Source organism: Meriones unguiculatus, chromosome 2, assembly GCF_030254825.1.
Source record: "Meriones unguiculatus strain TT.TT164.6M chromosome 2, Bangor_MerUng_6.1, whole genome shotgun sequence".
Taxonomy (NCBI): Eukaryota; Metazoa; Chordata; class Mammalia; order Rodentia; family Muridae; genus Meriones; species Meriones unguiculatus.
Window position 1 is genome coordinate 30,327,557 of NC_083350.1, and position 27,629 is coordinate 30,355,185.

At 38.8% G+C, this 27,629-nt stretch overlaps 1 protein-coding gene across 4 annotated transcripts in view; it reads right to left on the reverse strand.

Annotated features, from left to right (window-relative positions):
* Slc27a6 (solute carrier family 27 member 6) overlaps nucleotides 1-27,629 on the reverse strand; it is a 64,148-nt gene that overhangs the window by 15,386 nt on the left and 21,133 nt on the right. For all 4 annotated transcript variants that reach the window (XM_060377236.1, XM_060377235.1, XM_021634115.2 and 1 more), the window contains 4 exons: nucleotides 19,241-19,444; nucleotides 13,584-13,742; nucleotides 10,528-10,652; nucleotides 645-839 (listed from right to left, as the gene is read on the reverse strand). In XM_060377236.1, coding sequence (XP_060233219.1) covers nucleotides 645-839; nucleotides 10,528-10,652; nucleotides 13,584-13,742; nucleotides 19,241-19,444 — 683 coding nt within the window. The remainder of the gene's footprint in view (nucleotides 1-644; nucleotides 840-10,527; nucleotides 10,653-13,583; nucleotides 13,743-19,240; nucleotides 19,445-27,629) is intronic.

Below are 27,629 nucleotides of genomic sequence, written 5' to 3' on the forward strand. Positions count from 1 at the left end.
TCCATACATGGTCCTTGGTTGGAGAAACAGTCTCATAAAAGACCCCTATTCCCTTCTTAAGAATTTTTAAAATTTATCTTTATTTATGTATACTTGTGAGTGACTGCCCTGGGGTGCAGGTACCTAAAGAAGCCAGCAGAGGGCATCAGATCCCATGGAGCTGGAGTTACAGGTGGCTGTGAGCTATTGCCTGACATGGTGCTTGGGTTCTCTGGACAAGCAGTTAAGTGTCCCATCCATTCATTGATCTAGCTCTCCAGAGCTTGCTTTAAATCTTTTATTCTTAAAAATATATATTATTGCTGTGTACCAGGAGCTTTTATAATGTATGTGGCATAAATGATAAAAGATAAGGAGTAGTGAAAGAAAAACAGGCAAGAGGAATGAAGAGCTCTCTTCAGGACTTACGTTTCACTATTAAACATTAACTAGACAACTGAACAAAGTTAGCCATAATTATCTTCATGCTACGGAAGGAGCGCACGGCAGACGACTGGGGTTTTCAGAACTGCCCACAGTCACTCTTAGCTTTGCAAATGTTCTCAGCTACAAAAAATGAAGTGGGGATTCTCACAGTGCAGAAGTATAAGCCATAGATAAGAATCTGTGGACCTCAGTGAGTCCACAGAACGCGCTATACTTACTTTGTAAAAGAAGTTTGTCCTCCCAACTGATCCAATCTTGCCAGTGTGGTTCATGAAAATTATGTTTCCTTCCGTAGCTCCGTAAAATTCACACATTTTGATATTTCCGAATCTATCTAAAAATTGTCTCCACACTTCGCTGTTCATACCATTTCCGACTGCCAAACGCACCCGATGGTCCTTTTCCCCTTCTCTCTGTTATGAGGAAAGACTGCACTTGTAAATAATTCTAGTTCCCCCACTCTCTCTTTTATTGCTGTTATTTACATGACAACAGTCCTGAAAGTAAACGTGGCATGTGCATTAACAGAAGAGAGAAGCAAACATAACAAGGAAACCGCCGAGTCCTGTTGGAGAATCATGCGCAGTAGAGAATGCTTGGCGGGAGGGGTGTATCCGGTTCTTCTCCATATCTGCTGGGCGGGAGGAGTAAGGGTCGTTCTTTCCAAATTAGAAGTTGCAAAGACCCTTTGGCGGGTAAATATACTAGAATGGGAGGAACTTTATTTCAAGATGAGCAAACCTTATAAAGGACTATGAAATATTTAAGTTTATTTTCCTAGGCCTATCATTTATTACCTGTATAATATTGCAGTCAACAGGTAACCTCCCGCCCCAATTCCCAACTGAGGAAGTGACATAAAAACTAAATCCTTAGAACCAGCTTGTTGCTGCTCTTGTTCACAATCTCAAAACTGTAATTAGCGCAAGGTGGTTCCCCTTCATCTGAAATTCACTTTCATTAAACACTCCTGTTCCTATAACTTTTCCACCCAAACTGGTTTTCTTTATATCTGGAATTCAGAGAGTAACTTTTCTAGCATTTAAGCAAGGCAGGCTTCACAGGCAAGCTTCGTAACTCCCTCATTCTTTCTCATAATTTCTGGACCTTGAGGAGCTTTTGTTGGGCCCCTCCTATAGGCTTATGTATCTGCCTCGTCCACTCTTCGTCACATCTTTCTTTCTGCTCACTTTTTAGTTTTCCAAATCACTTCTCATTCATTTCTATTTATTCTTGAGCAATTAAAGACTAAAATGTTTCATTCAAAACCATTTTGCTTGTGCTTAGAGAAACCTATTGTGAACAAGTGGACGTATTAAATTGTCAGTATCAAGGCCATTGGTTTTTCTACTTTATCATTACTATTGCTAATTTAATATTGCTTTTACATATTAACCGGTTCCGAGCAAATTATCAATTTACCATGATTACAATAATAATGCAGTCTTACTTGAACTTAAATGTGCATTATTCATGTTAATTGATGCTATGTTTTTCTTTCTTTTTTTTTGGGGGGGAGGGGGTGTTGTCCAGACAGGGTTTCTCTGTGCAGTCTTGACTGTCCTGGAACTCACTCTGTACACCAAGCTGGACTCAAACTCACAGAGATCCACCTGTTTCTGTCTTCCTGAGTGCTGGGATTAAAGGAGTGCCGAACGACCACCCAGCTGATGCTATGTTTCTTGAACATAGATCAAGATCACTGATCTTTTCTTTGAGGATGGGATAGTGTGGTGGATATAGTATCATTCCTGCCTTCTCTGTTGTGATAAGCCGACCTTGAACTATGAGCTACAATAAAGCCTTTTTCTTTTAAACTGCTTTCTCAGAGTGTTTTATCACAACAATGGGATAACAAAGGACAGTATCAGCTGATACAATACTTGAGAGCAGTCAGGCTGGGAAAGAATGCCCTGCACCCCTCACACAAGGAGAAGCTAGCACAAGCATAGCCTGTGCTGTGTGTCTGACTTTAATTACAGAAATGTTTCAGCAAACAGAGAGGAACATTTAATAATACACCAGAAGGATAACGTTGTATTCCTTTTCATCAAGTAACAGTCAAAATATATAAGTATAAACATGTTGCAGAAAGAGAGAAGCAACAGGTAACCACCATTACCAGCCCCTCTCTGGTGCTGGTTGAATAGGTAGGAAAAGAATTGGAACAGAGAAGCACAAAGAAAATGAGTTGGCTTGAGAGAATTTATGTGTACACAAAATTAAGAGATATTACCAAAGGACATGCACCCTCTTCCAATGTTCATAAAGCCTTTAGCAAAATACATCAATCATACAGCTAATCTTGTAGCAAGTCTTAATCTAATCCAAAGCATTGCCTGACACCAATTACACAAATCAGGCAAGTTTATAAGTAATAACACAATTTTAAATACCCAGTGAGTAGAAGAAAAAAAATACCATGGAAATTGGAAGCATTTTTTTAACCAAAAAGGAAGGTGAAAGCTTACAGCATGTAGCAAAACCAATACTTTGAAAAAATGTGTATACTATTAAAATGAAATATTTAAAAGTTCTCTTTCTCATGATAACAATAAGTATATTCATGGATATACATATGTGTGTATATGTTTACAAATGTATAAACATTGTCCATTAAAGGACATTACATAGAAAATTACATATATTAGTAAAATGACATGAATACAAAGTCAAATACAAATTGATTATGATGTATGCATATATGTTTATATATCTATGGATATGGATGTGCATAGATAGTTATAATAGTATGTGGTTATTGAAATACTAATAACAATAACAACAATAATGATGATGATGATGCCAGGCTACTCTTTAGAATGTAGCAGACAACATAGGGAACTACAAATTCCTTTTGGTCCTAAAGAAAACTAATTTACATCCCATACTAAGAGAGCCTCATCTCTGTTCTAGGAAAAATTTGAGATGTAAAGAAAGGGCTAATTTACCAGTAGCCCCTCAAAATGACCCAGAACGCACTACTTCAAGGGAGAGTATCATTCTTAAGCACTTTCACACTCATGTCACAGATATAGACATCTGTCTGGGCTCCCCTCTTCATGGCCCATGTGGACCTTGTAACATGGGAGTTTGCTGTAGAGATGTCACATGACTCATTGCTCCCCAAATCACACTTGCAAAATCTCCAACATACCCATGCTAACCCTTTCTTGCTTTCCGTCAGACAGAGGCCTCTACTTTACAGGCCTCTGGCACTGGATTGCATCTCTAGGATAGGAGAATCTTCCTATTTTTGAGTCATAACTGTAAAACAGCCACAAGATCTCCTTCTGCAACATCCCTACTGCACACAGGTTTACAAGCTGCAGAAACCAAGACAAGGGAAATCTCAGACGTAAGTGAGACAAGGCAAGTAAGACAGGCAAGTGAGGCCTTGCTGGGCTTTCCAGGAGAGTGTTAGGAATGTGAATTCAGGTCCTTTTGTTTACACCTCAAGCAATTTTACCCTCCCCCGGGACCACTTCTTCAGACCTTTTCCAACTTTTTAAAATTAACTGTGTGCACCTGGGTATATGCAAGTGAGAACAAGTGCCTGTGGAGGTCAGAGAGGTCAGAGCCCTTGGAAATGAGGTACTAGGGGTTTGAGCCAGCTGACCTGGGTGCTGGCAACTGGACTCTGGGCATCTGCAATCACAGTACCACTCTGAAGCCACTGGGTCATTTCCCCAGCTCCTCTTTCAATCTTTTTACTGTGCGAAACTATAACTCTGATTTTAAAAACAATAGAAATAAGTATAATAAGAGCAAAGATCACGAAATCCTTTGAAATGTGCTCCCTGGTTGATTGACTCCTTTATCAAAGGGGCTTCAGGTAACTCCTGCAGATGCATCAAGAAGCTCACTGGATGAGGGCTGCTCCTTCTCGCACAGCCCAGAGCAGATGTCCTGGCCTCACCTCCTGGGAGCCTGGAAGATATTACTTATCTGGGATGCAACTAATCTAGGACTTTTCACTACCATTCCTCTGAATAAGACAGTAGAATTGCAAGCCCTGTGATTTATTTTGCTTGAGCAGAGAGCAATCTTTTACCGGACACAATTCTTGGATGCTTTTCAAGTCAGAGCTGCGCTTCATCAGGAATCATTGTTAAATGTGTTGGCACTGTACTGAAGGCAATACAAAAGGAGTCTATAAATCAGATTCCACAGAAGTGACTTATGGGCCGTGGTTATATAAACCTTTAAATGTGAGATATAATTATATCTCAGCGCTATAGCTCATATAGCAAGCCAAACGAGTCAAAGGGATCACCAAACCCCCTTTGTTCAAAATATCAGTTTTGATCCTCTTATACTAGAGTCTTCTTTATCTACCTGTGTCTCCTTTAAAAGAAAAATCAGGGCCTAGAGAGATGATTCATCAATTAAGAACATTAGCAGAGGACTCAGGTTTGACTCCCAGCACCCACATGGTAGCTCAGAACTGTCTGTGACCCAATCTCAGAAGACCTGACACCCTCTTCTGGTCTCCACGGGCATCGGGCACATAAGTATTGCACAGCCACATATGGAGGAAAGCTACCCATACACATTACAGTAAATTTTAAAAGAAAGAAAGAAAGAAAAAAAAAAAACCCAGATAAGTGTCCTCAGAGAAATATGGAGAAATGGCAACTGACTTCTTACAGAAGAAAATGAAATTACAAACACCATAGGAAACTTGTCAAATAACAAAAAAATAAAAATAGAAACAAAATCTATAATCCTGCTGTGCAATGTTATTTTACAGTTCCACACACCTTCACTGGTAACAACGTGATGCAGCTATGTAAATCTGCTTTGTTGGTGTGTCCTGGATATTGTTCTAAACTGTTAGCTTGTCTTAATTACTCTCCCTGTTGTTCTGATACTCTGATGAAAGAAACTTAGGGAAGAAATGGGTTATTTTGGCTCTCCGTTCAAGGTGACAGTACATACAATGGTAAATCAAGGTAACAGGAGGGGACTGTCACTTTAACAAATTAAAGCTAAGGATTTTCACTTAAAACCTCATTCCATAAGAAACAATATCTTGTAGACTTAATTAACTTCGGTTTTAAGCAAATTGAATTCTTTTTACTTAATGACACACTCAGCAGATATACTGTTTTAATAGCTACAAAGATTCTTCTCATTTTTATTTTATTTTTAATATTATAACCACCATTCATTTTTAAATATATTCTTTTTGCTCTTGTTAATACTCCTTCATTTATGTTTAACATATTCCTATCATATAAGTAGCAATGAAAATAATCACTAGAACATTTCTTTGTCTCCTCATATTGAACTATTACATCCATTTAGTGTTAATTTTATGACAAGGGGGCGACTTTTTTTTTTTTCTTCATGGACTGAGTTGCATCATGTCCAGTCAATTCAGATTCCATTAGTTTATTCTCTCTTTTTTTAATGGATAGTCTTTATTAGTCAATTTTTAAAAAATGATTTTAGTTGAAATGCAATTACTTTAGTTGAATTGCAATTACTCACACCCTTCTTCACTCTAGACAAGTGGTTCTCAACTTGTGGATCCTGAACCCTTTTGAGATGGCATATCAGATATCTGCCTATCTGATTTTACATTAGGATTCATAATAGTAACAAGATTACAGTTATAAAATAGCGATGAAAAAATTTTATGGTTGGTGTCACCACTACATGAGTAACTGTATTAATCTACATTCTACCAGCTATACCTCTTCAAACTCTTATGACTCTCAAGTTCATCACCTCTGAAAAAAAAATAAAAGCCTACTTCTCCAATCTATTCCCAATACGTCCCTTCCTAAGTGACCTCTTCCCTTCTATTTTTTTAATTTTTATTTTTTTATATTAATTATAGTTTATTCACATTGTATGCCAGCTGTAGCCCCCTCTCTCTTTCCTTCCCAATCCTACCTTCCCTCCCTCATCAACTCCCATGCCCCTCTCCAAGTCCACTGATAGGGGAGGTCCTCCTCCCCTTCCATCTGACCCTAGGCTATCAGTTCTCATCAGGACTGGTTGCATTGTCCTCCTCTGTGCCCTGGCAAGGCTGCTCCAGCCTCAAGGGGGTTGGTAGTCAAAGAGCCTGCCACTGAGTTCATGTCAGAGACAGTCCCTGTTCCCATTACTAGGGAACCCACTTGGACACTGGCTACATCTGTGCAGGGGTTCTAGGTTATATCCATAAGTGGTCCTTGGTTAGAGTATCAGTCTCAGAAAAGACAACTGGGTGCAGATTTCTTGGTTCTGTTGCTCTTCTTGTAGAGCTGCTGTCCTCTCCAGATCTTACTATCTCCCCCTTCTTTCATAAGATTCCCTGCACTCTGCCCAAAGTTTGGCTATGAGTCTTGGCATCTGCTTTGATACACAGCTGGGTAGAGTCTTTCAGAGGCCCTCTGTGGTAGGCTCCTCTCCATTAGTTTCATCTTAACTCTATACCCTGCACTTGAAAAGGCTGGAAAGCAGAAGTTCTCCACATCAGGAGTCTTTCAGATGACTTGCTAGGTAGACGTACAAAACTTTTTAAAGCAATTCTCAACAATACTTGAGAATCCAACATGCACATCTGGAAGCAAAACATGGCAAAATGTTTTCCCTGAGTGATATAATAAAGTTACTATTTCATAGGTTACTGAGATAATTATTGAAAGTTACCAGAGTAAATTAACAGTTTTGTTTCTTTGATTCAAACTGCTAACACAGAAGTAGGTGCTTACAAATGAAAAGGACTTACAGTAACAAAAATGTAGCAGCACAAATACCCGTAGGAAACCCAAAAGTTAATGTTATTGGAGGTGTACACTTCTGCACATAATCACTCTCACACATATGTACACATATGAGAGAAAGAAAAAAAAACAAATGGAAAGCTTTCAAAATCTTATTGCACAGAAATTTTGAATAGAAATTTCGCTTTACATAAGTGTCTAATATTATCATGAAATCTAAATCAAGCCTTGGCAAACTACAGCCTGCAAAGAGCACAGTTGGCCTGTGTGTTTCAAACATTTTGATAAAGCACAGTCATTCCTGCTTATTTGGAGATCATCTATGCATTTTTTGAGATACACAAGCAGAATCATGTAATGGTGAGGCAAGCCCAAAATACTTCTTGTTATGCGTTGATGACCTTTCTCCTAAAGTATGGACAAAGTTCAAAGTACAGAATCTTCTTGATTTTAACACAAACTTAGAACCATCTTGTTAACTGGCCCAGTTTTCACAGTGACCTTTTCTATTTTCATTATTACTCTGAAACGGAGACAGGAGACAGGAAGCCTGAGACTTTGAAACACTGAGACTTTGGTCACTCATTGGATCCAGACCACTATGTGAAGGATGGTCAAGGCAGTCACTTGGAGGAGATTATTTGAAAGACACTGGGAGAACAAGTGCTTCCCAGCACCCAGAAGAAGGGATGTGCATTGTACAGCCAAAATGCATGCTATGATTGCAACAAATTTCTCCTGGATTCAAGAATACGAAAACAAAAACACATTTGGTTCAGGAAATGGTCCCATAAACATTTTAGCCAATCTACATTGGGACTCTTCAAAAAGCCTGTCAATGGTAATTCAACATGGCTGGCATAGACAAGATTCTGAATACAGATTGCATACCTAAAAAAGTGATACAAATTCTTTTGGTAATCTTTTCTATGGTGTTCCTTTCTCTGACATTTTCATACTTCTCCCATTTATTTTTGTTTGTGGACACACTTGAAAAAGTCTCAAAAGTCCATACTTCATTTTAACTAAAATTAACCTAGTAGTTTCAGTAACAGGAGGCTATGGAAAAATGAGCTCTGATGCAGTATTTTTCTCTTATGTTTCTGAAAAGGCATACAGAATCCTTTACAGCTTTCCTGTATTGATTTAGATAGTCTCACACACATATAGCAAGAATGAGAGATGATAGATAGATAGATAGATAGATAGATAGATAGATAGATAGATGATAGATTAGATAGAACAATTTTTTAAACCACAGAAAATATTTCTTTATTCATCGGCCACTTAGAGACTTACTGAAAAATTAAATAGATTTTTTTTTTGGCACTGTCAGAACTTCTATCACAGATATTCTATGGGCTTAGTTCTCAGTAGACATGTCCATCTGGCTTTCAGTACAAAGTACCGGACTAGTGTGATGACATCCACAAAGGAGTCACACCAATGTTGAAGCCCTGGGTTCTCTAAAAACCTCTCTGTTAATCTGCTGTCTGGTGCAGCAGGGATCAGAAAGGAAGTTACCTCCTACCAGGTCAGCAATCTCTTCTCAGAAACAGTCTCTTTCTTCCAGAAGACAGACTCCATCCACCTCTAAAAAACCCTAACACACCTGGGCTGAAGACCTTCTTTAGATGCCAAAGGAAGCTGACACTTCAGACTTTTCTCTTTAAACGCAGAAAATTCTCCATAACTTTAGGCTTTAAGGAACTGAGAATGTTCACTGCTACATGTAGAGGCGGAAGCAAGAACACTGAAGGCAAAACCGAATGACCGTTGCCTGCAGCCCAGCGAGGTGAGCTGTTTACTGCAGAAAACAGGTTTCATTCTGAAAAGTTCACCTAAAAGCATCAACAGCAGATGGTAGGGATGTTGAGCCTTCCACTCTGATTCTAAGTATGATGTCTCGTTCCTAACCCTTAACGATAATCATGCATGCGTGAATGTCCCCAGCACACACCTATGCCTCTTTAAAACCAAATTATGTTCCAACTTTTCATGCAAGCCCTACAAATAATAACACTGAAATAGTGCAAGCAGCAACTTAGGTTGGCTTACAGAATGGAGGCAACACTGGGTATCTCTTAGATCATGGTTTGAAACATCATGCACATTTATATATATGATGATAAGAAAACATCATGCACATTTATATATATGATGAAGCCAAATGTTCTTTGAATCAATATAAATTTTCTGATAAAAAAAAAATATAGATGGCTCTGAAAAAGGAAGAAAGTCGGCAGTCTGGTCTGTTGAGTCCAGGACAGCTAAGGTTACACAGAGAAAGCTCATCTCCAAAACCAAACATACCATACGCACAGACAGGACAAGAAGTCTTCCCATGGTGAACTCCAAACCCATAAATAAAAGTATCCTATAGATCAGGTCAGCCACATTCACATTCTTTTCTGTGTTGATCTGTCCTGTGCAACCCCATGTATTTAATAAAGTTTTATTTGAGGCTCCCAGCTTAATTTCTTCTGGACTGAAGATAATTAGTGGAAGAAGTAGTGTTAATATTTTAACCAGGAAAAACAAAAGTGTTGCCCAAATCTACCCTTCATCCCCAGCTTGGCAAATATGCTGAGTGAGGGAACTCAGGCCTGGGGTGTAGCTCAGAGCCATGGCTCTGCTGTCTCTTCTCACTTAGGACACCAACCTCTCTGGGTATTGATTTGATTAAAAAAAATATTTCTTAGCTGTCAAGAGCGCTTAGAAAGCCAGAAAGTTATTTTTTTAAGCATTTGGAAAGATAAATGAGACCAGAACAAATCAAGGACAGAAAAAGCAAATAAGCCACAAAGACAAAGAGCGGGCTCTGTCGAATCTCTGCACTTACCTATTTCTCATGCAGCAGGGACTGATCAAAAGCATGCCAGACTGACTGTTTTGAGGGGCCAGGGGATGGGTAGAAAATAAAGTTTCCTTTTAAAATTAAAAAAACCTAACAGAGATACACCCACTGTAATCATTTATTCGATAGAAAACTATAATTGGTGTCATTTTTAAAGCCAAGAATTTTTAAGCATTATCTCCTTTACAGGTGGAATTATTTTTCTATAAAGATAATAATGCATCTAATTTCATAATAAAACTTGGATTAGCCTGAACCTGAAGTGGACTAGATTATGGATCTGATCTGTCCTGATACAGAACAAAGCATATTATTAATCCTCTCCTGGATGGTCCCCCTCTCATTTTCTTGGACTTTTATATTTATTTTATCTTGTATATTGTAAGCTCTTCTGTGTCTTTGATAAATCGTGTTCTGGAGGACTGTGGAGTGAAAGCAAAGAAACTAAAATCCTCCCCCTCCACCGCCCGCTGTGAGTACTCTGTCTGAAATCCTTCGTGCCTCCAGTAATGATCTCTCTCTTACCTGAGGTTGTTTGCACAGATAACGGCAAAGTTCCCCAATGTACTGAAACACAGTCACATTGTACTTCTTGCAATCATCCCAAAACTGGCTTGCAGAGAATTTCTTCTTTAACACACATGTGGCACCTATGAGGAGAGGTAAAAACAGACACGAAGTTACTGTGAACACGGATGTGTGCTCACTCACTTCTGGTGCTTCCATAACTCACCCCTCAGCCACTGGTAGCACATTTATTTGGAAACATGACCTTTGTGGTGCAATAACCTTTTGATGTAGTCATGTGAACTACGAACGTGTAGACTGCAATTGTGCTTTTTCCAATTTGTGGAATGAAAGCACCTTCAAAATCAGTAGGAATTACATGTGTATTACTCTAAGCATTGGAAGTTCACGTGTGAACTACCACAAGTATTGGAAGTGCATGTGTACCACCAGCATTTGAATTACATGTGTATGGCCATGGGCACCAGGAGGGTCATCCATCCTTCTCAGAGATAAGTGATATTAACTCATTTTATCCTTGCACAAAAACATGCAGTTTGTTGTGAAGACTTTAAGGTAGATTCCTCATACTCCTAAGTAAAGATTTAATAAGTTGTTCTAAAATCCCACCAACAAAAAAGTCATTAATTGGGTATAGTACCTAGTTTTAATAATGTGTTTTAACATGGTGTCTGTGGTGTTTGAATAGGAGTGGGCCCCACAGACCCACATGTTTGAATTCTGGGCCCAGAGGGAGGGACACTATTAGGGGTGTGGCCTTGTTGGAGGAAGTATGTTACTTTGGGGGTGGGCTTTGAGATCTCATATGCTCAAGCTACACCCAGAGTGACACACAGTCTCCTTCTGCTTCCTGTGGATCAAGATGTAGAACTCTCAGGTCCTTTTCCAGCACTGTGTCTGCCTGAACACCGCCGTGTTCTGCCATGATGATAATGGACTAAACCTCTGAAATGTAAGCCAGTCCCATTTAAATGCTTTCCTTATAAGAGTTGCCATGGCCATGGTGTCTCTTTACAGCGATAAAACACTGACTAAGACAGTTTCCTATGTCTAATTGGGATGTAAGTCACAATAACAAATAATTCAAAATTTAATGTATATAATCCAGTGCCATTTCACATAGTTACCATAATTATCATTTAAATAGAGGGCAGTTATTTTTGTTACCCCAAAAGGAACTCCATCACCTTAGCAGGCATTCCAATTTCCAACTTCCCTTACCCTTGGCGATCATTTATGTACATCTGTCTAAACTTTCCTACTCTGTACGAATGTGACATGTGTATCTTTTCATAGTCCTTTCAGTTACTATGAAATATAGTTTGGGTTTGTTTATCTTGTACATTGTACCAATACTTCATCCTCTGTGTGGCTAAGTATCCCCACAGATATGTAATATTTTACTTGTTAACCCATCAGTAATATGTATTTAGATTGATGCTAGTTTTTGGCCATCAACAATAGTGGTAACTGACACACCATGGCCAAGTGTGACTGCATGTTTTCAGTTCTCTTGGACTTGCATCCATGAGTAAAGTCACTCCTCAGTATGACTACCCAGTGTTTTACTGGCTCTGAGTTCTAAGCTTGTTTTCATGCCCTGCTTCTCCACGGATGGAGTCTTGCTTGCCACTCTACCGCTGTTTGTTCAAGAAGGGGTGCTAGGCAAAGTTAGGAGATCAGTCTAAGGCACTTACACAGCTCAGTCTGTAACAGGTATTGCTGTGGCAGTGGGGTCCCTGGGGCTCTGGCTGGCAGTGGATTCCACCACACAAGGTCTGGTACTAGAACAGGCCTAGAAGCTGGGCATGATGGTGCATGCCTTTAATCCTAGCACTCAGGGAGGCAGAGGCAGGTGGATCTCTATGAGTTGGAGGCCAGCCTTGTCTACAAAGAGACTTGCTTTGTAGACCAGGACAGCCAAGGATACACAGGAAACGCCTGTCTTGAAAAACAAAACAAAAAAACCAACCACCCAACCTACAAACAAACAAAAGAACAGACCTAGTCAAACGCCCCTCTCCTCTCTCTTCCACAAATAATCTTTCTGTTTCTGTCTCCCTCTTTCCTTTTTTTCTTTTCCCCCTGCCTCTGATGAACAGCTTACACTTAGATAAGAAGCAACACGGCAGCTCCTTTCCTCATGATGTGTTCAGTATTCCCTTTCTGTTATTCTAAAGTCAGGTGCTCTGGACTGTCACCCAGTTTCCTTAACTCTCACAATGATTTATATGTGTATGTATGAATGATCACCTTGCTGTGTCTGCAGAGAAATGACTATGATCATTCACTTCCTTTACTTCTAACAACCCTATCTTGACAGCAACATATGCCTCCATGCAGATTCTCACATATGCTTTTAACATTTGGTGCTTCCTTCCTGTGAATATTGATCATGCTCTGAATAGCCTGAAATCATACATCAGGCATAAACTAGCAGTAATGAGTGAGCTCTGTTATTTCAGAGCTGGCAAATGAAACAGCATCTTGCATGTCTACAGATGGAATTTACTGAATCATAAACTCTATTACAAGACTTCTTGAGTGTTTGGGACAGACTGTGGGAAGAAAAGAATCCAGCCTTCAATTCCTTCCCCTCACTCATCTGGGTAATACAAACTTGCTCTTTTTGCCTGGAAGAGGTGCAGTCTGTGTTCCCACATTCATATCTAGACTCTAGTGTGCACTTTGACTTGTTTTGCTCAGAAGAATGCTGCTGAAGTCATTCCTATGATTTCAGAGCTTGCTTTAAACCATCATGCAGCTGAAATATTTACTCCTTTTGAGTTACTGTTTGGGGAACCTGGGCCCAGTCTCCTGGAGAATGAGTAACCACAAGGAAAAGGGAGTCTATAAACTGCTGAAATCACAAGGGCAAATACTCAGGTCTCTGGCCTTTGTAGTTTAAGAATATGCTATGTTTTGAAAATGTGTCCTTTTCGCAAATATTACATTGTAATTGTGCAATACTTTAAGATTTTATGAACATAAGCTCTGATTAAATATTGTGATGACTTATCAAAACAAACAACACCAAAAAAATAAAACCTTACCCAGCTCAACACATCCACCAATTCCCAGGAGAGCCCCTGAGCTATGGTACAGTGGGAGAGTTACATAAACAATGTCATCAGCTGTGCAGCCAAAAGCCCATAGCCCTACAGAGCCCTTCAACACCTGCAACTGACTAATCACAGCTGCTTTGGGTAGACCTGGAAGAGAAGAAAAGAAAGACCAGTTAACCTACACACATTCTCTGAGGGACTGCCATCCATGCTCAAGATTGTGCAAACTGATGTCAGCAAATAAAATATCATAGTTATGGAAAGGTGAAATGTAGGTGGAGAGCAAAAGGTATCTTGGCTAGCTTTATGCTTTAGAGAATAGTTATCGATGTTTACCTTTGTGAACGAGATAATTTTCTGATGACCATTGGGTAAGCCTTTTGGAACATACTGTTAAGCGGCATTTAGCCTCCACCAACCTGTAACATGATGCTTTAAAATACTATCTGAAACATATTAACCCCTCCTTGCCACAGTCCACCTAGTTCCTCCACTGTATTTTCTGGATAGATTGATTCATAATTTCCTTTGTGCTGTACCTTCAGAAGTCTATGCAATCCCTACAACAGCAGAACATGGATTCCAGAGCAGCTTCAGTCTGTTATGGAGGGTCATGTCACTCATACTGTGTTCACAGTATGAGTAGATTTGTTATTTTTAATGTCAAGTTATATATATATATATATATATATATAATAAGTTCCATTATATATAGCTCTATGAAAGAAAGTTTATCCTGATAGCAACTACACAAAGAATTGAAACAAAAAAATACATCAAAATTATTCTAGTATCTAGGATAGCATATTTGATAGAATATGCTAGAAATCTGTAGAATCTGCTAGAAAATAATGAAAGAAATGCTAAGATCTGAAAATATATGCCCCCAAATAAGAGGGTCTGTAATAAAATCAAAATTTAATGTAAAGATGTTTCCTGAGAACAATTCCTCCAAATAGGACTCTCACTGAGGACCATTTACTTTGTCATGTTTAAACATGTCTTATCATATAATCCTTTAAAAATGCAAAGCTCATGAAAATATTGTAACTGTTCCATACATTTTATGAGCCAAACATAGTTTTCTTCTCTGTCTAGCCTTCTCCCACATATAATTAGTTTCTTATGAAAACGCATAGTTGTAAGCGATATATAAAACATTTGTAATTTGCATAGTGCCTGGGTACTGGCATCTACAGGCAAATATTTACTTTTTTTTGTTTTTTGAATTTTCTTCTTTAGAATTTGATGTTGGCATAGAAAATTATAATGTCAGCATAAGAATTCATCCATCTAATCTGATTGGCCTGCTCTTTGATCACCTCTCCCTGAGGGGAGAGCAGCCTTACCAGGCCACAGAAGATGACAATGCAGCCACTCCTGATGAGATCTGATAGACTAAGATCAGAAGGAAGGAGAGGAGGACCTCCCCTATCAATGGACTTGGGGAGGGGCAGGCATGATGAAGGGGGAGGGAAGGTGGGATTGGGAGGGGAGGAGGGAGGGGCTTATGGGGATACAAAGTGAATAAAGTGTAATTAATAAAAATAAAAATTAAAAATTAAAAAATCTTTAAAAAAATTAAAAAACAGAAAGAATTCATCCATCAAAACAATCTGAAAGGTTAACCCATATGATACTGTGTGATCATTTCTGAACATTAGCACTTTTATGTTATATTTCTCTATCACGGAATACAACTTGTCTTCCTGTTCATAAATATTATCGCCTTAATTAATTAAATTAAATTGAATTGAATTGGCTACAACTGAATTTAATTGTATCCCACTCTTCTTTGAGTTTAAAAGTTTTTGTTTTCAGATGATTTCCTGCGCAGGCTTCCATTTTGTATCAACTTCACTGTGGCTTGAAGTGTGTGTCAGTGGTCAAGAGCTTCCCTCAATCAGCTTTCATAAGCAATTAGTCCTGTAACCAATCCCCAGAACAACAAACACTAACAAATATATCTTATTAATAAACTCGTTGGCTTCATAAAATGTTAAGGAGATGAGGCCACACAGATGGTTTCCTGGAAGCAGAGCAAAGCCTGAGGAACCACAGGAGGCATCCACAGTCCGTGGAGACGTCGTATGTGCTCCAAGAAGTCTCATGTCTGCCATGTTGACCTTACATATGAAGTTGGAATAATATTTGCCACTTAAAACCATGTTCTTTCTCAAAAGACGCCTTTGTAGCTGCTCCCAATAGCTTGGACTTTTACAACCTGTACCGAGAATCCAAATTTTCCCCTCAAAACTACGTGTAAATAAGTGAAGCCACGATCATAAAGAATGGCTTTCTGTTCCTCATCCAGAGGAGCAAATGTTCTTGCGTTTTCTGTTACAGAGAAGTTCTGTGCCTTAGTCACCACATCCTCTACTCCCTGCAGTGTCCCTGAGTCCCCTGGCAAACCAGCTCTTAAATGAAATGCCCTTCCTGGAGAGGCTGGTCCAAAAGCAGCAACACTACATTTAATGCTCCTGTCGCTTTCAAGCCACTTTAGTGAACTTCTTGAGCCATTTACCTTTACTAGTTCAGCTATTTTCCGGTGTGCAATGCACTCATGAACTTACTCCAAACAATGGAAGGTACTTAGTACATTTATTGATAAAGGAGCCAGAGATAGGAACTTATCAAAAAATGATCAGAAGTTGATGGTGTTTAGGTTTGAATGAAGAAGATAATCAGAAGAACAATTCAAGTCTGATTAGGGCTTTCAAATAAAATGTTAACACACTGGAGGACAGTGGTGCTACATGTCTTTTTTCCTAGCACTAGAGAGACAGAAGCAGGCAAATCTATGAGCTTGAGGTCTCTGCAGAGTGAGTTTCAGGACAGCCAGGACTACACAGAGAAACCCTATCTTGAAAAACAAAACAAAACAAAAAAACAAACAACCCTTCCTAAGAAAAAAACAAAACTAAAACCTAAAAACCCAAACAAAGAAAGAAAAACCGGAGAGCTTATAATAAAAACTTTGGCGCATACAGCAGTGGTATTTTTAAAATCAATACAGTCATAAAGCACTTGTTTGCATCTTTCTTGGTGAACTTTTTTTTTTTTTGAGAAAGACAACCTTATGTTGGCTTTACAATTTTTGACATTTTAATAATTTATGAATCCTGACACTAGAACTCTTCAAATGCAGTTTGACCACTGGGATAGGGTCTAGGAAGAAAGTGGGGAGTTAGGATATGTCCTATTACTTGAAAACTAGGAGAAAGGTAAGCAGGGCTAGAATACACCAAGAGAAAGACAGTTCCAAGACAAGAACAGTTTGGGGGAATAATTGCAAAATTTGTTTAATATATTGGATGAAGAAAGGGGGGGATCCATAGTGTAAAGAGGGAACTCTCTATATGGTAAAGACAGCTGGCTCCAGAACCAGAATACTACATGAAGCTTGGTTTCCTCCTGAGACCTATAGAAATACTTGAATACATAGCTGCCCTATTCATGATGAGGTGGCCTTGTTCGAGATTCCTGATCCTGACTCTTCAAGTCCCACTAGTAATGGACAGACTAGGTGGAACACATCTGCAGACCCTAAGCACAAAGGAGATAAGTAGAAGATAACAAACCCCAAAGTTTTACTAAAGAGATGAGAGTGTGGTGAGCCGTGGAGCCCATCCAATAAAGCCAAACTTTATTTAGGGGAAGCCAAAAAGAAAGCTGGTTTGCCTCCATAGAACCCCAGAAAGGCTCACAGATAAGGAAATTAGCCCCCTCAAAGAGTGAGACAATAAAGGTGTGGGCATAAATTGGCTAGGGTGTGGGTTGTGAAACAATTCTAGGCCCATCAACACTGTAGACAGTTTCTCTAGAAACAAACAAACAAAAACTTCTGGAAATGTCAAGAAAAGGAGGCCGAAACAGGAAGATAAGAGGAAGTCTGCAAACATTCTTCTCACTTCCCCTTTAACACTTGCTATTTTTCTACTTAGAGATTCTTTTCTGAAGCATCTCAATAGCTCACAGACAGCCAAGTAGCCAAGGGCACCCTGCTACACACACACACACACACACACACACACACAGCAAAGCCTAGGCAAGGCAACCATCCAATAGATAAATCTCGCCCAGGTATGCTGGCCTTCTACTCATGAGTTGGGTGTTTTTTTTTTGTTTGTTTGTTTGTTTGTTTTGTTTTGTTTTGTTTCTTTTTTTTTTTGTGTGTGTGTGTGTGTCGGGGGTGTTATTACCTACACTTCTAAGAATGAACTGCCAGTCAAAAGAAATCCAATGTTTCAGGAAGTTTGGAAGCAAAAAACAAGGCAATACAAACTAAAACATAAAAAGAAACAAACAAACAAACAAACAAAAACCAGGCAAGATAAAGACATTTGAAAGATATAAGCAATAAATTATCAAGAGTACAATAACAGGCTTCTCATAGAAGAATATTAAAAGGACACAGAATAGGGAAATAAATCTCTAAAAAAGTAAATATAAAAATGAAGAGAAGAAAAATAGAAAAAAAAAAAGAGGAAATGAATGACTTAGTCCAAGAGGCTCGATTTATAAAAATGGAGAGACTCCGAAGATGAGTGAATGGCAAAGCTCCTGCAGTAGGAGGAAAGGGGGAGGGGGAACAGAAAGGAACAATCAAAGAGGAGAGGTGTATTTTTTAAAATGGAAAATGCTTAGAGATGTAAGACATTAATTTCTAGACTGAAAATAGCTTTTAGCTTCTCAGAAAATGACTAAACAGGACCACCCCCAGTGTAAGTCTTCAGGATACTATGAACCACTGTAAATTCAAGGGCAAGAAGCACAAAGACAAAAGACTTCTCAACGTGAACACAGAAAATCCAAAATTAAAATCCTGAAACAAGGGAGAAGGGGAAAGGGAAGGGAACAAAGAAGGGACAAAAGACTGCCTCTGGATAGAGAGGAGGCAGGTGTGGCCAATAGGCAAAAGGCAGTTTGTAGAGATAAAAGGGGAAATCTCTTGTTAGGATGAGGTGTGTAATTTTGATTGGACAGGTTAATTAACGTAGCTCAAGGGGAATTTTGATAGCTGGACCTTGGTAGTTAGCCTCAGGAGGAGAAAGTGGCCAAAAAAGAGAAGAGCTCTTGGGGCCCAGCTTTAGGAATGCGATCTAATGGGTTTAGCAAGGAAGAGAAACTGGAGGCAGGACAAGGCCTGCCACATCAGGTTTGTCATGTTCAGGTCTGCTGGAGTTCCTTCAAGGTTGATTCTGTAGTAGGTACTGAGAGATTCAAGGAGAAGCTGGCAGACAGGTCCGCTTTGATAAATAAAATAGGTTTCCCAGCTAGCCATGTGTCTGGGTTTGAGATCTAACACAACAGATCTAAGATTTTCGTATTTTTAATTATTTGTATGTGTGTCATATCTGCGCAATGCCTGTAATACCAGTATTTATCTCTCTCTGTCTCTCTCTCTCTCTCTCTCTTTCTCTCTCTCTCACACACACCAGGTGGTTCTAAGAGCTGGCTAGCCAGTCTATTTAGCTAGAAAGTTCTAATGATAGACCTACCTCAAGGCAATAAAGTAGAGAGCAATGAAGGTCACATGACACTTTATTCTAGGCTCACACATATACACACAGGACAAAGACACACACAAACACACAGAGAGAGAGACAGAGACAGAGAGACAGAGAGACAGAGGACAAACATACCTGTTGTTCCAGAGGTAAAAATATAGAGGCAAGTAGACTTGAGGCTTGAGGTGACATGATAGCTTGGTGGTACTGGCTCATCAGAGACGAGACTCAGCTTTTCTTTGAGGGAAACTACACCTTGTGGAACAGAATCCTTCATTCCCCAAACACTGACATGTTTGGGGAGGCTGGGAAGGATTTCTTCTATGCTTCCAAGCAAATCTGAAAAGCAAAGAGTTAGAAATAGGTAAACAAACTGAAATCTCAAATGTTTCACGTTGAATTTCCTTCACATGTTAGGACAGAGATCTATTAAAAAAGTATTTTCTCTGTCTGATGAGTGATACCAATGCTATTTTATGCTTATATTTGGTTTGAGAAACTTTGCTTTGTTTTGTGTCATGTTACCCTTAATAATCCTAGTCGGTGCTTGAATACACAAATCTCCTACCTCAGCTTGCCAAATCCAGGGATTAAAGCATGAGCCATCATTACAGGCCGCATGGCTCTATTTCAACAGGACTCCCTTAAAGAACAATTTTGTTACCATCTGGAGGCTATGATTTATGGGAGATATCAAGCCACGAGTTTTCCTTCCCCTATACAAGTTTGACCCAAATTGCACCAGATGTGCTTGGTTAAATGTAGGTGAGAGGTAAGAGGGTAGGAAACATTTCAGCATATGTTAACCCCTAATTGGAAGTAGGCAGGAAGTACTTAGGCAGGAAAAACATCAGGACATATGCCTCCCCCTGATTAGACTTATTGGAAAATATGGTGGTCCTATGGTTTTGTTTTATAAACCTCTGCAAAACATGACTCCTTGCCATTTTCTGGAAACCCAGGAGTGGATATGGCCATAGCCCATCATTCTGTCCAGTATTTAATTAAAACTTGCTTCAAATTTGCCTCAAAATTGTAGTAATGGTCTTATTCTTACATAGTGAAATTAAGACTACATCCTAGGTTCCTTTGAAATATAAATTTTGGAAACTGCGCTACACACACACATACATATGTGTGTGTGTGTGTATACACACACACACACACACACACACACACTTACATCATACATATATACACACACAAACAACTTGGTAGTTAAGTATTCCAGGAAAACATCTGGGTGCTTAATCACTCAACCTAATGAAACATATTTGGGGAAATGCTTTGGCTGCTCTGGAGTCCTAGGATCATTGCAGTCTCAAGACCATTTTGAAGCCAAAGGATACATGAATTTAGAGAGAGAGGCCTTTTCTCAGCACCACTGATAACTGAAGTTGCAAACCCGTGAAGCAGAAAAGTTTCTTCCAGAAAAAGAAAAAGGCCCTTTTTCAAGGGACAATATGACAGGGCAGCTGAGAATGGAATGATTAGCAGAACAGCAACCTGAGGTCCAAGGCCAAGGGCAGAACCAAAGTCAAGCAGACAAGAGGAACAGAATATCCTGAGGGCTTCCGTCTCCACACGTGAAAAACTCTGGAGTATAGTGAGTTAAAAGTCTGAGTATGAGGGGAGTGGAAAGGAAACAGGATACTGTTTTTAAAAACTCTTTGTTTCCAGAATTAAAAAAAAAAATAAGGGCTGGGGTAAGATGAGACTAGGTTACTTAAAACTTTCCTTAGCCACTAATAAAGGATCATAAAGTGTCATATTCTAAAGATGGTCATTGATGGAAAAGAAGAGGGATATGGTGGCAGTGAGACCTTCGAGGGGAAGCATGAGATGTTAAGATACCCAGAAGTACACAAACAAAATTCATCATTCCTGAAAACTCTTTTTCCAGAATGTAGAGAGAACTATGTTCATCACATTCTTTTACTGTAATTCTGCCTTAGTTTAACATGGATCTCTGAGAGTAGAGTCAAAGTTTTACATTTAGAATGGTTGCTAGTTTTCCTTTCATATTTCTATGATATGTTATTTATTCCAAGGTTTGAGGAACTTCTAAGTGCTGTATTTATTTTAATCTAACATCTAGCCCAATGTTGTGGTGCTGGGTGAAGATACGCACTGGCCTTTTGCAATCAATGCAAACAAAGAAAAGGATCACTGGCAACCATCAGAAGCTCAGAAAAGGTAAAGAAAGATTGTTTCTCATGCTTTTCTGTGAGTATGACCCTGACAACTCCTTTGCTTTAGACTGTTGGTCTCCAGAACTGGGTAGAATGCTGTTCTCTTATTTTAGTTGTTTGTTGTTGTTTTTTTGTTTGTTTGTTTTGCTTTTTTTGTTTTTGTTTTTGAAGACAAGTTTTCTCTGTGCAGCCTTGGCTGTCCTGGACTCACTTTGTAGGTCAAGCTGGCCTCGAGCTGACAAAAGATCTATCTGTCTGCCTCTGTCTCCCTGAGTGTAGGGATTATAGGCATGCACCATGACCCCTGGCTCACTTCTCTTATTTTTAACCTCCAGGTTCAAAGTATTTTATCACAGCATCTTTACAAAGCTAATAAACCAAACCCACAAAATGGTGGGCTAGTGTAACAGGTAATCGAACGGAAAGTAAGTAATTTTAAATTATATATGCGTCATGAAAGAAACCAATGATGTGGGCTGGATAGAGAGATGGGTTTCAGAGGTTATGAGTGCGTACTCCTCCTGCAGAAGACTTGGGTTCAATTTCTGGGCCCCATGTCAGGCAGTTCACACTTATAATCCAGTTCCTAAGGTCAGAGGCCCTCCATGGCATCTTTGGTCACTGTACTTTCATGTACAAACCTCAACAAAGACACACAAAAATATACACACTTTAAGAAGTCTTTTTAAAGACCCCTGTGATACTACTTAATATACAATAGACTCTGGTCAGAATGCTCTAGAGTATATAAATTTTGTCCTGTACATAAAAAGCAACTATAAGTTACTTAACTCTTAAAAATAAACTTGAAACATAATCACCAACTATATCTTGTTTTGAATTCAAATCCATAGTACTGTGTTACATATTTTCATGAATGAGAATGGGAAGTGTGAATGATTATCTGGTTATCTCAAAAAAGCTTTCAGCCACTGTTCAGTTCTATTACACTGTAACTGGAAAAACTCCTGACTTGTTTTCTTTAATTCAGATTAATAGTAAAGAAGCAACAATAGAAATGAGTCATATTTTATCCTGTCTCTGCATGCTTTCTCTTAGTCTTGTTGTACCCTGCTTTGAGGAGCCTTTCTCCCACCCTACCTCCACTCTCTGAATATCTTGCCCATCAGTGCTGACTTCAAACTCCTTAGCTCTTTTCAACAAACCTTCTCAAACTTCACATAGCTCATCTCCATTCCTTTGTGTTACCTACCAACCAACGGATTTATTCTCCACCAAGGACCTTCCACCCAACACATTTGCCTAGAATCCAGAGAAGAGAACAGCAACCAAAGAGTGGATAAACCCACCCAATAAAGATCAGAACAAATACCTACACCGAGAAACCGCTCAATCAGTTGATTAAGTTTCAGAAAAAACAAAACAAACAAACAAAAAAAAAAAACAAACAAAACCTAGCAGGATACAGAATTAACAAACAAAAATAAGTAGCCTTTGTAAATAAAAATGACAGATTGAGAGAGAAATCTTAGAAACAGCACCTTTCACAATACTCTCAATAAAAAAAAAGCAGTATCTGGTGATAACGCTAATCAAAAATTTAAAAGACTTGGATACAAAAAACTTTAAGACATTGCAGAGAGAAATTGGAGAAGACACCAGAAGATGGAAAGATCTTCCATGTTTGTGCATCCATAGGATTAATAAAGTGAAAATGGTCATCTTATAAAAAGCAAGCTATGGATTCAGCATAATTCTCATCAAAATTCAAACATAATTCTTCACAGATATTGTGAAAACAGTCACATTCATATGGAAACACAAAAGACCCAGGAAAGCTAAAACAGTCACTAATGACAAAACAAAACAACCTCTAGAAGTAACACTGTCCTAGAGTTTAAATTGTGCTACAGAGATAAACTAATAAAGACAGGATAGGATTGCCAAAGAAATAGATACAGTGATCAACTGAATTGAGTGGAAGACCCAGACATGAGTCACGCTTATGGACAAAGAAGCTAAAAATACATTGGAGAAAAGACAGGATCTTTCTCAAGTCTTTTCATACTGGATGATTGCATGTAAAAGAACTAAAATTGACCCGTATCTATCACCCTGTTGAAAACTTAACACCAAATAGATCAAGAGCATCATAGTCCAGTCATAGTCTGGACATAGTCATAGTCATATCGTAAGTCCAGATACCTTGAATCTGATAGAAGAGAAACTTAAAAAGCAGTTTTGAACTCATTGATACAGGAAAGGACTTTCTGAACTGGATATTGGTAGCACAAGACACCAGTATCCCTGTTACTAACAATAAATGTGACCTCATAAAAATAAGTTTCTTGATGGCAAAGGATACCACCATTCCATCAAAGCATCAGTCTTCAGGAAAAAGATCTTTATCAAATATACACAATATAGTGGATAGTATCTAGAATACATAAAGGGCTTTTAGAAAATCCTCAACATCAAGAAAATGAATAACCTAATTTAAAATGGGTTATAGAACTAAGAGAGTTCTGAAGAGATAAAATACAAATGGCTGAGAAACACTTGATGGCATGTTCAACATTTTTAGTCATCAAGAAAATGCATATTAAAACTACTTGGTGATTTCATCTTACCCCAGTCAGAATGGCAAAGCTCAATAAAACAAATAGAATCTCATATGGGTGAGGATGTTGAGTAAAAGGAACGGAGACCAACAGCAATCACAGAGTGGATCACTCACCCAATAAAGATCAGAACAAACACCTACACCAAGGAACCCCTCATTTATTGTTGGTGGGAATTCAAACTTGGACAACCACTGTAGAAATCAGTGTCACAGTTCTCAGAAAGAAGACTAGATCTACCTAGACCCAGCTACAGTTCCCTTGAGCATATACTCAAAGGAGTCTGTATCCTTGCTACAGAAACACTTGCTCAGTCATATTTATTACTGACCTATTCATAATAGCCGAAACTTAGAAATGGCCTAGTTGTCCATCAACTGATGAATGGATAATAAGAGTATGGTACACAATGGAATATTTATTATACAATGAAATATTACTATGGAATATTTACATAATGGAATATTATTCACAAAGAAAAAAAACATCATGAAATTTTACTTTAAATGGATGGAACTAGAAAAAAATCACTTTGAGTGAGGCAACCCAGACCCCAAATGACAAATACTCTGCTTTCTGTTTTATATGTGTGTTAGCTCTTAAGCTTTCCAAATGTGTGCTTTAATCTAAATAACCACAGAGGTTAGGTACCTAATAAGGGACCAGAACAGGGGAAAGAATCTCCCAAGGAAGAAAAAATAAATTCAGTGTTATGGAGAGACAAGGGAAACCTAGAGTAGGAAAATTAAATAAAGAAGGGGAAGGGAATAAAGGGTAAACAAAGGAATATGGGGAGGGACAAATAACACTAAAGGCCATTTGAAAGTTGCTGTAGAAGCTTCCTAAAATATATTCCTATATGAAAGAAATCTATGTAGAGTAACCAAATAATAGGGGAGCCAATGCCCCAACTAGATACCTTATCTAGTGAAAGGTATCTAGTGAAAGGGTGAAACCTTGAGTGGCAATAATTGGTTACATCTAGTTGAGTCTTTGTCCAAAGGGGCCCCCACAGAAACCCCTAACTATCACAGGCTGTTGCCAATGTTATCGTTTGATCTCTACAACTTGATGGTAAAGCACTACTAACACTCACATTGACAAACATACAGATGCCAAGCTGGTGCCTAACTAGAAGCTTCACGGCACTGAAATACTCTGAACAATGCAAAAAGAGAAAGTAGATCAAATTCCCTCAACTACAAACTCTGTGACCTACAACAGGGACCTGGCTGCAAGTTAGACCAGTGCCGTCGTGGTGCAAATGTTATGGGAGTAACAACCACTTTTAAAATTGGATTTGAGGCCCACTCCATGAGATGGAACCTATACTTGTTGTTACTGAAATAGCCAAGAACCTGAAATTAGATTGATCATGGATCTAGAGGATAACCTAATACTATTATTTTGCTGAAGAAATACAACAAGAAAATTACTCCCAACAACATTCTGGTATACCCATAGATCAGTGCCTTGCTCAGCCCATGTTAGAGCAGCTTCTTACAGGAGGTGGGAATTAACACAGATACCCACAACTGGACAAAGCTCAGAGTGGAAGACCTTGGAGCACTCAGACCTACCTAAATGCAATGTATTTACTGCATTCTTCCCCTCGGCTCTTAGGGATCTATGTAGAGGATGAGGCAGAAAGATTATAAAAGCAAGAGATGATGAGTGACTGCAAGCAAAACATATCTTCCAGGCACCATAGGACTGATGAACATATGAAGTTAGAGATACTGTGACAGCATGAGCAGGACCTGTGAGGTTCAGCTCAGAAAGGGCCCTAGTACTGAAACTAGGAGGTAAACACAACGTCCAAGTCCTGACTGGAAAGCTATCTCCAGCCACCTCCAGTTGACGTCTGCTGGAAAAGGGAAGCTCCCCACAATGGAGTCTCATTGCGTGTGTCAGGCACATTCCAGGACAAGCCTCATGACCAGGAATGATTGGCCAGCACAAACAAACTCAATTATATTTTTGTGGATTTTTAAAAATTTCATTTGGCCTTTTTTTTCTCCTTTGTTTTTTGCTTATTTGTTTTGATTTTCATTTTTGTGTTGGGGGGGAGAGTATATTTCTTTGCTTTGATTTTGTTTCTTTGTTGTTGTTTGAGAGAGAGAAAGAAAGAGAGAGAATAAAACAAAGAAGATAAAAGTTTGGTGGTTAGGAAGGTCAGGTGGATCTGAGGGATGGGAAAATCATGAAAAAATATTGTATGAAAAAATATTTTTCAATAAAATTAATTAATAAAAACTAATGAGTCAGCTGGCCCTAGATAACTCATAAATAGTGTACTCAAAACAAATTCAAAGCAAACACATAAATGATGAGATTAATAAAATGCCTCATTAATCTTTATTTCTACCATAAATACAGAAAGCAAAATGTAAGAATCCAAGGAGACTTGTCATTTCTGGTTAGTATATGCAGTTATGAACTACCCTGCTGTGTGCAGACTGCTATTGGCAAGGAGTGAGAGCCTACAAGGATGGCTGGAAGGACAGACAAGACATAAACAGAGAGACAGCACAAAGGCTCTAGACTTTCAAAATAATAGTTCTAGAATTCGTTTAAATGACTCTTTCTGGCATTTGGAACTTATCAATCCTTTCAACTACTTATCCTAGTTATCATGATTTCATCTTGGACATCTGGAATTATAAACTAATGGCTAACCTTTTATAATTTGTTAATGAATTGTGATATAAGCACAAAGTTCCAAAATGATCGTGAGCTGACTCTTTGTTGAGACTGCAGAGTCTAGGGAGTAACAGGAGTTTGCAAAGAGTGATAATGTTTACAAGAATAAAGAAAGTGAGCAAAAGTCAGAGGAGGCTTGATTTCATATCCTTAAAATTCAGCTGATTCAGGGGGAGCCAAATTCTCAAATACAATTCTTTTAACAGTGGTTAAAACTGACAATGGGCATTGAAATGAAAGTTTGAAACATGAATGTGAGGATAAAGGGGGTCTAGGAGCTGGTTCAATGTTAAGAGTCTTTCCTGTTCTTCCTGAGGACCAGAATTCAGTTCCCAGTATCCATATGTCATGTCTACCTCCAAGAGATCTGGCACCCTCTTTATGGCCTTTGGGGTCACTCACATACAGTTAGGACTTACCATCCCCAGCCTGAAATAAAAAGAAAATAAATCTTATTTAAAAGGATAAGGAATCACTAGTCACTTATCATTAACAATTTTAACAACATGAAAAAGGCTTCCTCAATTTTGAAAGGATATTAAGAATACCGATATAACTTAAAATAATACTGTTGAATTATATTTATTTCATATGTGTGGGTGTTTTGCCCACATGTTTGTCTTTATACCATGTATGCCCTTGGTGCCTGTGGAAGCCGAAAGGGTACACTGTTTTCAGATCCACTGGAACTAGAGTTACAGATGAGACTTGTGAGCCAGCCCCATCTGTGTGTTGGACATCAAACCCGGTCTTGTAGAAGAGCGGCCAATGCTGTGAAAACAGCCCCTAAAGTAGTACTGTTTAAACACATTAATGAAGTCCAACTCATTCAGATGTATTCCTCAAAGGAATGTACAAACCATTGATGCCTGCAGAACTTCCACAGGATGATCAGTGCCCTACAGCTTAATGCACCTGCCAGGAGTACCACACATTCTGGATAGATTTCTGTTTGAGAGAGCCGGGATCTGTGCTTGACAGGCTACCGTAGATGCAGATCTTGACAGTAAACCATGTGAAAACATCAGTTAGCTAGGGTTTCTGTGA